Source organism: Heterodontus francisci, chromosome 16, assembly GCF_036365525.1.
Source record: "Heterodontus francisci isolate sHetFra1 chromosome 16, sHetFra1.hap1, whole genome shotgun sequence".
In the NCBI taxonomy this organism is placed as follows: Eukaryota; Metazoa; Chordata; class Chondrichthyes; order Heterodontiformes; family Heterodontidae; genus Heterodontus; species Heterodontus francisci.
This window is the reverse complement of record NC_090386.1, coordinates 43,588,391-43,602,781: the sequence shown is the minus strand read 5'-3', so window position 1 is coordinate 43,602,781 and position 14,391 is coordinate 43,588,391. Positions and strand designations below refer to the sequence as shown.

The following is a 14,391-nucleotide window of genomic DNA, read 5'->3' as shown; positions in this document are numbered from 1 at the left end:
AGCAGAAGTAGACCATATGGCCCATCAAGTCTGCTCCGCCATTCAATACAATCATGGCTGATCTTGGACTTCAATTCTACTTTCCTGCCCACTCCCCATATCCCTTGATTTCCTGCAAGGCCAAAAATCTACCTATCCCAGCCTTGAATGTATTCAATGATGGAGCATCCACAATCCCCAGGGGTAGAGAATTCTAAATATTCACAACCCTTTGAGTGTAGTAATTTCTCCTAATCTCAGCCCTGAATGATTGACCCCTTACCCTAAGACTGTGTTCCCATGTTCTCAATTCCCTGACCAGTGATCTCATAGAAACCTACAAAATTCTAACAGGACTGGACAAACTAGATGCAGAAAGGATATTTCCGATGGTGGGGGAGTCCAGGACGAGGGGTCATAATCTAAAGATAAGGGGTAAGCCATTTAGGACTGAGATGAGGAGGGATTTCTTCACCAAGAGGGTGGTGAACCTGTGGAATTCTCTACCACAGAAAGCAGTTGAGGTTAAGTCATTAAATATATTCAAGAAAGAGTTAGATATAGTTCTTGGGGCTAAAGTAGTCAAGAGATACTGGGAGAAAGCGGGAACAAGGTACTGAGTTTGGACAATCAGCCATGATCTTATTGAATGGCAGTGCAGGCTGGAAGGACCGAATGGCCTATTCCTGCTCCTATTTTCTATGTTTATATGTTACCCTATCAAGCCATTTCAGAATCTTGTATGGCTCGATTAGATCGCCTCTCATTCTTCTAAACTTCAGAGAATATAGGTCCAATTTACTCAGCCTCTCATCATAGGACAATCCCCTCATCCCAGGGACTCCAATTTAGTGAATCTCAGCTGCACTGCCTCCAGTGCAAGTATATCCTTTCTTAAATGTGGAGACCTCAACTGCACACTGAATTCCAGGTGCAGTCTCACCAAAGCCCTGTACAATTTTAGTAAGACTTCTTTATTCCTGTACTCCAGTCCCCTTGCAATAAAGACCAACATGCCATTTGCCTTCCTAATAGCCTGTTGCACCTGCATGTTAACTTTGTGCATTCCTTGTACGAGTACCCCCAAGTCTTTGAACATCAACACTTACCAGTTTCACACCTTATAAAAAATATTCTGCTTTTCTATTATTACCACCAAAATGAACAACTTTACACTTCCCTACATTGTACCCCATTTGGCATCTTGTTGCCCACTCACTTAACCTGTCGATATCTCTCTGTAGCCTCTCTACATCCTTCCCGCAACTTACCTTTCCACCGAGCTTTGTATAATCAGCAAACTTAAGATACATTACTCTCAATATTAATGACTTGGATGAAGAGACAGAGTGTAAATAGCTGACGCCCCAGCACGGATCCTTGCAGCACCCCACTATTCACTGCCTGCCAACTTGAAAATTCCCCATTTATGCCCACTTTCTGCTTCCTGTCTGTTAACCAATCCTCTATCTATGCTAATATATTCCCCCCAACACCATGAGCCCTTATCTTGCAAATTAATCTTTCATGTGGCACCTTATTGAATGCCATTTGGAAATCCAGGTATACTACATCTACTGGTTCCCCTCTATCTACCCTACTAGTTACATCCTCAAAAAACTCTAATAAATTTGTCAAACAGAATCTCCCTTTAGTATTGCTGAAAATAGAGACATGTTGTTGAAGCTTTTCATCTTGCACTCATAAGGACAATTGGCAAGAATAAGCAGTGTAAGGGAAACCAACAACTTATACTGCATGAGAAGAGAGTGCTGATGGTTGACAAGTGATCTCTAATTGGTAGAGGCGTTGCCATGGAGAATGCACCAGTGTACAGTGACTGACAGTTAACTGTCAAGCCATGTTTGAAATTTAAACCAGGCAGCTTGACTCTGTCACTTGCCAACCAATCAGCACTCTCTTCTCATGCAGTATAAGTTGTTGTTTTCTCTTACATTGGTTATTCTTGCCGATTGTCCTGATCAGTGCAAGATGAAATGCTTCGACAACATGTCTCCATTTTCAGCAATACTCAAGTTCTGGACTACTAAACGACAATCTTCCTTTAGTAAAACCATGCTGACCTGTTCTAATCATACTATGCTTTTCCAAGTGCAATGTTAATACTTCTTTAATAATGGTTTCCAGCATCTTCCCAACGACTGATGTTCAGCTAACTGGTCTGTAGTTTCCTGTTTTCTCTCTACCTCCTTTCTTGAAAAGCAACATAACATTTACTACCTTCCAATCTGACAGGACCATTCCTGAATCTAAGGAATTCTGGAAAATCATAGCCAGCGCATCCACTGTCTCTGCAGCTATCTCTTTTAGAACCCTAGGATGTAGGCCATCTGGTCCTGGGGACTTGTCAGATTTTCGTCTCTCAAGTTTCTCCAATACTTTTTTTTTCGGCTGATATCAATATCCTTAATTTCCTCACTCTTTTTAGCCCCTAGGTTACTGTATTTTTCTGGTATGGAACTTGTGTCCTCAACTGTGAAGACTGACACAAAATATTTGTTCCATGCCTCTGCCATTTCCTCATTCCCCATGATGATTTCTCCTGTCTCTGCCTCTAAGGGACCAACGTCTACTTTAGCTACTCTCTTCCTTTTTATGTACTTATAAAAGCTCTTACAATCTGTTTTTATATTGCTGGCTAGTTTACTCTCATTCTTTTTTTCCCTATTCATCAACTTTTTGGTGGCCCTTTGCTGATTTCTAAAACACTCCCAATCCTCAGATTTGCTACTGTTTTTTGCAACATTGTAAGCCTCTTCTTTTGTTCTAATACTCTCCTTAACTTCCTGAGTGAGCCACAGATGGGTCTTTCTTGACAAGTTTTTGTTTTTGAACAGAATGTACTTTGTTGAACCCTTTGAATTGTTCCTTTAAATGTTTCCCACTATTCATTTACCGCCATACCTTCCAGTCTATTTACCCAATTAACCTTAGCCTGTTCTCCCCTCATACCTTCGTAATTGGCTTTGTTTAAGTTTAATACCCTTATTTGTGATTGAAATGTGTCTCTTTCAAACTTAACATGAAATTCAATGGTATTATGATCACTATTTCCCATTTGCTCATTTGGAGAACCAGTGCAGATATGATGGGCTGAATGGCTCCTTTCTGTGCTGTAATAATTGTTATTCTGAAAATCTGGGCTAGTATTTCTTGAGTTTACGGTTTTTGAGCTCAGTCTTCCAAGGTCAAATCTGAATTCCAGTTACAATTCACTGGTTTATATACATTTATTGACTACAAATTATTCATCTAAATGCCTTTATACAGCATGCTGTGCATAGTCTAATGCCTTTATGAAAGTGAATCTTTTTTGTTAAAAACTATTTTCAAGGGAATTTATGGTTATGCTGAATAAGTGTTGGACCAGGTTCTTTTTCGAAAGGAAACCATCAAGAGGACTGAGGGAGCCAGATTGGCAACAGTGTTGCTGGTTGTCACATGGCTTGGGTTAGGCTTGGAGCAGAAACCCTGGTAACAGAAGCAGAAAAGTAAAAAGTGTTCCTTTGATTGGACAAGCCCAGTAGTAGCAGAGCACACCTGAGCTGGGCAGGAAAAAAAACTCACCAAGCTTTTTGGTTGTGAGTCAGAGTGAGCGTGTTTAACCTTCTGGAAGTCAAGTGCTGCTGAAGTGTCAAAAAAAGACAGAAGACCACAACCCAACTCACTTGGCAGAAACTCCCAAGAAAAGATCCTGTGAGGTCCACTGTGTCAATTTGTCTTGTTTCCAGTATTTGAGAAAGGCCTGCTAAATTACTTTTCAATGCCACCTGAAGAGAACTGTTCTGGAAGATTCTAGTGACCTGTCTGCAGGTTGGATTGTGTGTCATTTGGTGCAGTGTGTCTCACCTGCTATTTTTTTTTTTGGGGGGGGGGGGGGGGTGGGGGCAAGTGATCTGCCTGGGTGTGGTTTATATCTGTAATAGAGCTCTGATCTAAAAATTCATTTTTTAAATGTTTTCAGTTAAGTGGTGTATATGTGTGTTTGTGAGTGTGAAGGGACTCAGGTTAAAAAGGACAATAAAATTTGGTTAAGGTAAGATAGGGAATTTCTAAAAAATTAATTCTGGAACTTTTAAAAAAAACGATCTGTGTGTTTATGTTTTACTTTATTACTAGTTAAGACTTGTTCTATAATAAACTGTTAATTTTGTTGTTCAGTAAAGAAACCCGGTTAGTGTGTTTTATTCTGGGGAAAACTGTGCATCTAATTGACTGTTTCAGTAAGTGGGAAAATGTAAAAAAATGTTGTGACCTGTGGAGAAGTGGGACTGAATTAACAGTGCACTCCTCTCGCCTCAGTTGTAACACCTTGTTCAAATGGAAAGGTACATCTAAGCTACAGACCAGTCTTCCCATTCACCGCTTTGAAATTTACTTCTGGCCCTATCCAGCCCATTAACAAGCTCTTCAATTAGCTTAACGGGCAGTTAAGGCAAGCGGGTTGCTGGCTCCACACCCCCTCCCCCCAACCTCGCTTTGAAAATTACAGTGTATTCTAGAGGGGTCAGAAGACTGATACGCCATTCAGAAGTGCTATTTTCAAAGTGTGTCCACACCTGACCTCACCCCCATGGGCATTTGAAAATCCAGCCTTAAGAATTTATATTTTAACCCTTTCGTAGCTATGTCTCCTTGCAATCCACCTATCCATGAAGTGACTCTGATAGCTTCTCCAAAAGCACAAAGCACTGGATGAGACTTCTCCACTCACCCCAAAAACATTGTTCTCATCTCATCCTATCTACTTTTACTCTCCAAGTGCTACATCTAAACTGCTCCCCATTTGGAATCTTAATGGAATTAACATCACTGTGCATTATGCATGGGAATTAGCTCAAGATGAGAATTTCTGCACATTATGTACGGCACCATCAATCACAGAAGGAGTGGTAGCAGATAGGAGCACAGAGCAGCACATAAAGGAGGTGGGGTGGGGGCTTCATCCATGCAAATTTTGGTCCCCAAAACGCTCTCTGATTCAAAGACTGATAATTGGCATGTAGGTATGCCATAAAACTGTGGTAGGCAGCGTAATGACATCATGCACATTCAATATTGTGCTGTATCTTGGAGAAGCTAACAATCAGCTGACTCTGCTGTTGATTGTTGCTGATTTAAGTGTACATAGCAGACTAAAGTACAATACACAGTATTAATTACTCACTGAATGGGAAAGGGCCTGATTGCTCAGATATTCCCTTTTGGTACCAGTAGTACTCTGCAACATTAAAGTTGAGTGAAGTGATGACCTTCACTGCCACTGCTTACGCAATGTCTATCCATGCAGGTTTACTTAGAATGCATAATGCACCTCAATCATAGTCATGCATCCTCTGCAATCTTGAGTCAACCTCTCACCAACCCATTACTGCACTGTAAAGTTCACGGCAATTGCTGTTATGCTCTTATGTCAGTGATGAGAATTAAAGACTCCACCCAGTATATTCTCTGCCCTTGCTTCCCTCTGTTAAGACCAGGTGAGAAAGGTGTCTAGGGGTCTGTTACTATCTTCATCTGGTCTTATTGTTACAGGGTTTTATTTTTAAACACACTGTTTTGAGCTCCCCTTTTTCTGAATTCTTGTTCATAGCTTTCCATTTATAAGACAAAGAAACTAATTCACACAGGCTTTCTGAGGCTTGAGAAAGAAAGATGAAATTTTATTAAAACTTGAACTTCAACTCTAATACGGTTCATGCCTATGGATATACGATGTGTCCACACTAGCATGCACACGTGATATACACATGCAGATAGGGACAGAAAAGAGAAGAAAAGATAAAGCAGAATACTTGGAGGCAATATCTTGTTACTGTGCTTTGAGCTCACTGTAGTCCTTGATTGAAGATATGGTTTTGCATTTCGTTGGGGCCAATATTCTTCTTAAACCTTGTTCACATAGGAGACTTTTCTCTCTGAGTTTATGTCTCTTCAATGGTTTCCGAAGCTGGTGAGAGCAAGATGAGGGCAGGCGGGACAGGAGGTAATCCTTGCTTCAGTTCCAGGACCACACGGCATTCTGAGTTCAAATTCTGTTTTTCCAGTTTAAAACTCCCCTAGTTGGCCAGCAGGTGGTCACGTGACCAACTGGTTTGACCAGGTCTCTTCTGTGTATTGGGGTGGGGAATGGTTCCTTTGTTTCAACACTGTCTGGTGCTATGCAAATGTCCTTCCAGCCAGGGGCTTGCAATTTTAAGTTTTAATGTTCATGTGGCGAAATCATGTGTGCCTCAGACTTGGCAGGTGTTTGCCTGACACCTCAGAGCTTCATCCAAGTGATATTTAACACGAAGGATTACTGTTGAGTCAGCTCAGTGGAAGCAGTAGGTGATCAAGTTTCCTTCACCTTGTTTGCTTAAGGCCATGAGACTTCATAGGATCCATAGTCAATATTGAGGACTAACAGGGCCATTCCTGCCAACTGCATGTTACTACACCACCTCTGATAGATCTAATCTGTCAATGGGAAAGGACATACTTCGGGGTGGTGATGGAAAGTCTAGAATGTTGACTGAAAGATATGATTCTGTGATAATAAACATCAGGCCGTTACTTAACTAGTCCGTTGGACTGCTCTCCCAATTTGGACACCAGCCTCTAAATAGAGGTGAGAAGCACTTTGTATGGTTAACTGAGCTGGGACTGCCAAGCTTATCCTGCTAACAATGCCCATGATGCTATTAATAATTCTGTCTGGTTTGCTTCTTTTTACTGAACTTTGTACTGATTGTTTACAGCTGGTTAGCTTATTTTACAGGGCATTAAGTCAGCCATATAGCTTGAAACTTGTAAGAAATGGGGCCTTTAATAAATGTTACTTTTCAGAATAATACAAAGTTCTTATGGATTGATTTGTGTTCTATTAGAATCCAGAACAAATAAAAATAATACACAATCTGTGTTGTCTGGTGACTTCAATAGTCTTCTGGTTGAATTCATGGTCCTGAAGTTCTGCATTGGTAGTTGTCCTTGGAGACAGTGAGCAGAGGGCTTCCTTTCGATGTCTTTGTCTTGACTCTAGTTGCCGGCAGCTAGGCTTCACATGCCCCACTAGGCCTTCTAGAGAGAGAGAGAGAGACCTTCCGGCTTCTGCCCATAATGAGTCACTGGCCTGTCTACTTTGTCCAAGGGAAACTCCCAGCTTTCACAGAGAAGGGCAGGTGGTCACATGACTGTCTCTGTCTTCTCTGGTGCCTTCTAAAGAATTTCAAGTTTAGAAATTTCAGTTTCTCCCCTTTGCCTGATGTTTTTTTAATTTCATTCATGGGATGTGGGTGTTGCTGGCAAGGCCAGCATTTATTGCCCATCCCTAATTCCCCTTGAGAAGGTGGTGGTGAGCTGCCTTCTTGAACCGCTGCTGTCCTTGGGGTGTAGGTACACCCACAGTGCTGTTAGGAAGGGAATTCAAGATTTTAACCTAGTGACAATAAAGGAATGGCAATATATTTCTAAGTCAGGATGGGATGTAACTTGGAGGAGACATGCAGGCAGTGGTGGTCCCATGCGTCTGCTACCCTTGTTCTTCTAGGTGGTAGAGATTGCGGGTTTGGAAGACGCAGTCAAAGAATCCTTGGCAAGTTGCTGTCATGTATCTTGTAAATGGTACAAACTGCTGCTGCTTAGCACCAGTGGTGAGGAGAGTGAATGTTTAAGGTAGTGGATGGGGCACCAATCAAGCAGGCTGCTTTGTCCTGGATGGTGTTGAGCTTCGAGTATCGCTGGAGCTGCAATCATCCAAGAAGTGGGAAGTATTCCATCCACACTCCTGACTCGTGCCTTGCAGGAAAGGCTTTGTGGAATCAGGAGGTGCTGGCCACAGAATTCCCAGCCTCTTGTCTGTTCTTGTAGCGACGGTATTTATGTGGCTGGTCCAGTTAAATTTCTGGTTGATAGTGATCCCCAGCAGGTTGATGCTGAGGGAATTCAGTGATGCTAATGCCATTGAATGACAAGGGAGGTGGTTAGACTCTTGATGGAGATGGTCATTACCTAGCAGTTGTGTGATGAAAATGTTACATGCCCCTTATCAGCTCAAGCCTGAATGTTGTCCAGGACTTGCTGCATGTGGGCACAGACTGCTTCAGAATCTGAGGAGTTGCGAATGGAACAGCACACTGTGCAGTCATCAGTGAACATCCCCACTTCTTCCCTTATGATGGAGGGAAGGTCATTAATGAAGCAGCTGAAGATGTTTGGGCCTAGGATACTGCCCTGAGGATCTCCTGCAGTGACATCCTGGGGCTGGAATGATTGGCCTCCAAAAACCACAAAGGGTCAACCACATTGCTGTAGGTCTGGAGTCACATAGAAGTCAGGGCTTTTCTCGCTCTTCTTCCTAGGCAGTCCCTCAGGATCGAGGATGACTTGCTTGCACTCTGGTTCGATGGGTTTTGAGATGGCTGATAAATCCAAAGCGTGATCTGCAGACTCTGCCACATAATGGGCAGGTAGTGCTTGAAGGGTCAGATAGATGAGTAGTTTAGAGGTTAGTGCGCTCCCTCCGATGCCTCGACTTCACCTCCACATGTTCCTGACGAGTCTCTTGAGGTGCACGATGCCTTCTGAATGAGCTTTCTCCATCTGGGATGTTCACTCCCACGAGTCGACAGGGATGTTTGATCTCCTCAGGGATGCTTTGAGGACATCTCTAAATGTTTCCACTGTCCTCCAGGGAGGCTCCTGCCATGACCAAGTTCACACATCCTTCCCTAAAGGGCATCAGTGAACCAAATGGGTATTTTTTACAACAATCTGGTAGTCTCATAGTCACCATTACTGATATTAGATTTTAATTCCAGATTTATTCGGTAGAATTTAAGTGCCCCAGCTAAACATGAACTCTTGTTTCCAGATCATTAGTCCAGGCCCCTGGATTACTATTCCAGTAACATAACCACTATGCTATCATGCCCCTTCTCGGTACTGGCCCAACAATTTTACAACTTGCCATGATTTCTAGTCTTTAATACCCTAGACATTAAAGATCTGTGGCACTACTTAATATCAGGGAGTTCTCCTGTTGTCTTGGACAGTATTACTACCTCAATCTAATCATTGATGTTTGCTGGACTTCACTGTGCACAAAATGTCCAGCACACGTAACTAACTAACATCAGGAACTGGGCTTCAAACTAATTCACTGCATGTGAAGCACTTTGGGATGACTGTCAGAAGGGATAACTAATGTTCCTTCCTTTTGTTTACGAGACAACAGAATATAGTTTAGTGTGCGTCATTGATTTTAGCATGCAGGGCAAGTGTTCATCTCATGTACAATTTTCTGAAACAGCAGGATAAATTTTGAAAGGTTCAGTTCCCATTATGTGGGCCCTTCTTTGACAGGACTGCAGACCAGAGAATTGTTTGAAAAGGTCAGCAGCTTGATTCACGGTGCTCCTGATTTTCCATTTAACGACTACAAAATCATGTCCACTCAAATTTCTGCAAGATTGCCACAATAGTGCAAACACTATACTAGGAATGCCAGTCCTTAGATGTCAAGAGCAAAAAACTCCTTTCCTGAGCACTGATGTGTCAATTAGTACAATTGTTTTGAAAAGTGCAGAGCATTCAGTGAGATACTACAGTAACACAATGGGAAGATTTCCTCTGCTCACTATATGTGATAAAAAGTACATGCATCCACTATATTTGCATATTAAACTCAATTACATTTTTCTACAAAGCAAATAGATGAAATCTTCCCTCTACAGCTTACTAGTTAAGAACCCTTTTCCATCATGTAATTGAGCCGCAAAGCATGTGCCCAAACTGGCATGGAGAATGTCATGAAATTAATATTTTGGTGCTTTGAACAAAATGCAGCCCAACATCGAAGTGGATGTTCTGTTCATGGTTAATTTGTTCAGACTGATACCCTGGGTACCAGGAGGTACAGGTGCACTAAGCAGATAGTGTTGCATATACAACAAACTCAAGTGGGAATGTAAATATAGCACAACAAGAAGACATGACCTGCATACGCCTTGCCTATTTATGGGCAAATATCTCTTCTCCAGATACCCTTAACAATTGGCATAGTGTGCCACCATTTTTGTCATACTGGTTTGAGGTCAACTCCAGTAGAAACTGGTCTCCACAGAAAACCACTGTCACCAATGATAACAACCTTCTGTCTATGAGTGCAACCATTCTTCATCCATCCCAAGATCTGCTCACCAATCACACAGGTCTCAATCTTAAGTAGTGTGTCACCAGGTTAAAAACCTTTTGAAAATCCATGTATGATGATATCAACTGTGTTACCTACATCCACCAATCTAGTAATTTCTTCAAAAAATTCAACTAACTTGGTAACACACTACCTTTTCATCCAGAAGCCATCCCAAGAGTCTCTAATAACTCCTTTTCCCTCTAGATGGTCATTCAGCGCAAGTCTGATGACCCCCTCTCGCAACACGTTAGCCAAAGTCAAGCAACTGGGTCAGCCTTTTCCCAAATCTGAGTTGTCCTTTATGAATATTGGCACCATATGGCCTTCCTTATGTCCTTGAGAATAATTCCACAACCTAATCAGCTGCTAACTGCATGAGTAAGACACTTGCTGAGCACAGCTCCCATTTATTTCAACCCTTGGAGATATCATAAAGAATTCATGCAATTATAAAGTCTGTGATACCATATGTTAAAAAGGAAACAAAATGTAATTTGCAACACAAGTTATACTGAGTTTTTATGAAACAACATGTCTTTACAACTTATGCTTTTTATAGCTAATTCCAGTTATATTTTCTCTGGAAATATTTTTAAACCATATGCTTGTAATGTATTTTACAGTCAGTTACTGTTATTCGCTTTGTTGACTTATGTTGGAAAAGCCAACATATTTGTCACATTATAATAGCACAAATCCCATAATTTTCAGGATTTGCATCAGTTAACCTGAATTTCTTCCTTAAGAACACAATTCTAAAAAAAACTTACAGCCAGTTACACTGTAAATGCCTGATTTCCATCCAGTTAAACTTACCAATAATCACAGATCTTTATGCATTGCTTAGCATATAATTTATGATACAAGTACTCAATGTCCATTCAAGCTATTCTCATGATATGCATTTCCGGCCAATATTTCTGCACCAGATTTTGATGAAGCTGTCTTCAACTAATCTGGTACACTCACCTATTTGCACAACCATCAGTGCATCTCTGCCTGTACATCTTAAGAAGCCCCGTCATTACACCTCTGGAGGTGTAAAAGTGGAAATTTTAAAAAACATTCATGGGATGTCATAATGACTTCATGGAAAATCAATGCAAAGTCACTTTTGCCAGCAACCAGGAGCTGCACCTAAGCAGGTGTCAGCACTTTCAGGAAGAAAACAGGTAAGGAAGAGAATGAGAAATGAAGAGAAAAGGACATAGAATATGTGGATGATGTTGCCACTCTGTCCAGATGCAGGGTTCCCATCTTGATGATTCCCTGGAGAGTGGAGTGCTGAAGGAAAAATTCAGGAGCTTAACATCAACATTCCAAAAACAAAATTATGCCTGTAACATGAGGGGAAGGCAGAGAAAGATGACTGAAGACAATGCTGGTGAGGTGAAGAATGAGTTGATATCTCTAGGCGGCTGATTCTCCAGTAGATTACTTGCTCTTGTTGGAAATACTCTTGATAGATTATGGAAATCACTCTGAAGGACTAGATATGCAGAGTAGAGTTTGTTAGGCACATATATAGTCAACACTTCAGCTGGAATAGAAGCTGGAAGCTTGTTGAATCTCAGCATAGAAAAAGTAACTGTAGGCCATTGACTAGCACTGAAATAAAGAAAGAACATGGCCGGGGTGCAGCATTAGAGCATTTAATGGCAAGAAGGTGACAATGACTAAGGCATGTATGTCATATGGCTAAAGATCAGTAATCATTCAAGTTGAAGGAGTACGGCCCAACTGGGAAAGACCACTGAAAGCCAAAGCTGGCACAGTGAGAGTGCATACGAAAGAGAGAGAATGGGGTGACAGCAGCAGGAGTTGGTAAGGAGGACAACACTTCAGTGGATCTTCTGGTTATGGTCAGTGTCATGCAGGCCCTCACCTGCCAAGAATGAGGCACTCATATTTCGCAACATGAACATCAAAACTTAAAATTATTGCTGGGAAGAGAAGAGGGCCTATTACAAGAAATTGCCAGGCCCCTCCCTGGAAAGACCTTTTTTGCATACTAGCAGACAGTGTTGGAACAAAGGCACCAGTCCCTGCTACCCCAACACATAGAAGACGTGGTCAGACCAGTTTAGTCACATGACTAACTGGCTGTTTGAATTTGAACTGGCCACAGAGTGTTTGAAACTCAGAAAGATCTTTTCTCCTGGACTGAGAATACCTCTCTCCTGTCTGCTCTCATCTCTTTCTCACAGAATTGAAGACTCATTGCAGACACATGAACCCCAAGAGAGAAAAGTCTCCTACAGTGAACAAGGTTTAAGAAGAATACTGGGCCCCAACGAAAAGCAAGAATTATCTACAAGCAAGAACTACCTACAAAAGGACTACAGTGAGCTCGAAGCACAGCAACAAATAACTCTTCTGATATTGCCTCAAACCTCTCCATTTTATTTTTTCTTCTGCTCTTTTCTGACTCTATTTGCAAATACGTATCGTGTATGCATGCTAGCATGGGGCATGGCGTGTTTCCATAGGTGTTAACCGAAGTATAGTTTAAGTTTTAATAAATTTCACTTTTCTTCTTTAAATCTAAGAAGGCCTGTTTGTGCTCATTTCTTTGCTTACAATTGGAAAGCCGTGAACAAGGATTCACCAAGGGGGAGCTCAAAATACAGTGTGTTTAAAAATTAAATCCTGTTACAATAAGACCAGGTGAAGGCTGAAAGAGACCCCTAGACACCTTTCCCACCTGGTCGTAAGTCAGCCTTATAATGAAAGCTTACTTTTAATCTGTCAAGTGTCAAATCAAACTCCACACTAATAGGAAAAAGTTCGTAGGCCCAAATCCTTGTCTTTTCCCTCAGTAAGGGAGTTTCCCTCAATCTGGGCAAAGGAAGTTTATACACGTACAAACTATCCACCCAAACAACTACCATTAAAACTTTAGATTATGACAGGAAGAAGATCATGCAGACACTGCGATAAACAATATGAAAATTCACCACTGTTGTGTGTCTGATGATAAATAAAAATACTGTAGTAGTAATTGTTATTGAAGCGGCACTTTCAATTGTTCGAGTGGACGAAACTTCACGGTCAAGTATCACGTTAGCAAGTCAAAGTAGGTGGCTCAACACGGAGTACTGGTAGACTTCTCAGAAGCATTAAAGTAAATAAAACCCGATTTCTTATTTTACCAGCAGCACTCAAATGTAACTCCTAACAAGGAAAGCACAAGTTCTGATCCGCAGTTTTTCCCCAGCCCAACGAGTTTCAGGTAAGGAACTGCACGATATTTGGGCTCTCACCTGGAGCATGGAGCTGGAGTTTCCACTCGGCAGAGTCATCCCGATTAGAGTTTTGTTAATTTCGTCGATGCCCTGACCAAATGTGAGCTGCCCCGATTTTACAGCGTTCATAAGCCACGCCTGTTTCTCAGCAGTGAAATCCGCCTTAATCATTGTTTCTGTTATTCTAATGTTCTGGTTATTTTTTAAGTCCAACCTTCCCCTGTGGGTGAATCATTAACTTCCGCAATCCGAAGAGTCTGGCTGTGAAGCTGGCCTTGACATCACTGTAATTGTACGGCCCTGTGCAGTTCTGTTTGAAAGGCGGAGAAAGAAAGATTATTTAAACCAGAGAACATTACACTATTAGGGACATTGCATTATTACACCAGTTCTGGTAAAGACAGTTCGTGGTAAGAAAGCAGCATTGGGAGAAGTTTATGAAGAGTAAATATAATTATTGCTGCACAAAAGCCTCATTACATTTCTGCATGTTTACCTGAAGAGGAAGGTATGTCATCTAGAAAGTTGTAACTCAGGTTTCACTTGATGTGGTTACGAGTTACTTAAATTATGTAATAAGTATGCATGAAAACACTGGCTACAGTTTCAATGAAAACACATAGCACAGAATAACAAAGCAAGAAAGATTGTCTTTGCTAGGAGCAACCATAGGGTAAGGAGAAAGGACAATGCATTGTTGCACTGGGCCAACCTATTGTAGTACTAACATTGTGCCACGAGTTATACCATCCACTATTCCACTACTCGCTGATTTCCAAATCTCAACTACACCATGTATCTTTTATAGATTTAGATACAAAATTAAAAGTGAATTTTACGAAAAGGTTTCCGCAAATGCTTTTAGAGTTCAACAATATCTCACTGAAAATAGTGTTTTGTTCACTGGCCGTTATTTTCCTTCTCTTTGTGTAAATAGCATTCGAAAAAATGCTAATGCCATTGGGTCAG

At 41.4% G+C, this 14,391-nt stretch overlaps 1 protein-coding gene across 1 annotated transcript in view; it reads right to left on the bottom strand.

Annotated features, from left to right (window-relative positions):
• Positions 1–13,612, bottom strand: part of LOC137378075 (formin-F) — a 170,453-nt gene extending 156,841 nt beyond the window's left edge. Inside the window, exon 1 of the mRNA XM_068048141.1 lies at positions 13,441–13,612. Within this exon, the coding sequence (XP_067904242.1) occupies positions 13,441–13,593 (153 nt within the window). The 5' untranslated portion in view covers positions 13,594–13,612. The remainder of the gene's footprint in view (positions 1–13,440) is intronic.
• Positions 13,613–14,391: the final 779 nt, after the last annotated feature.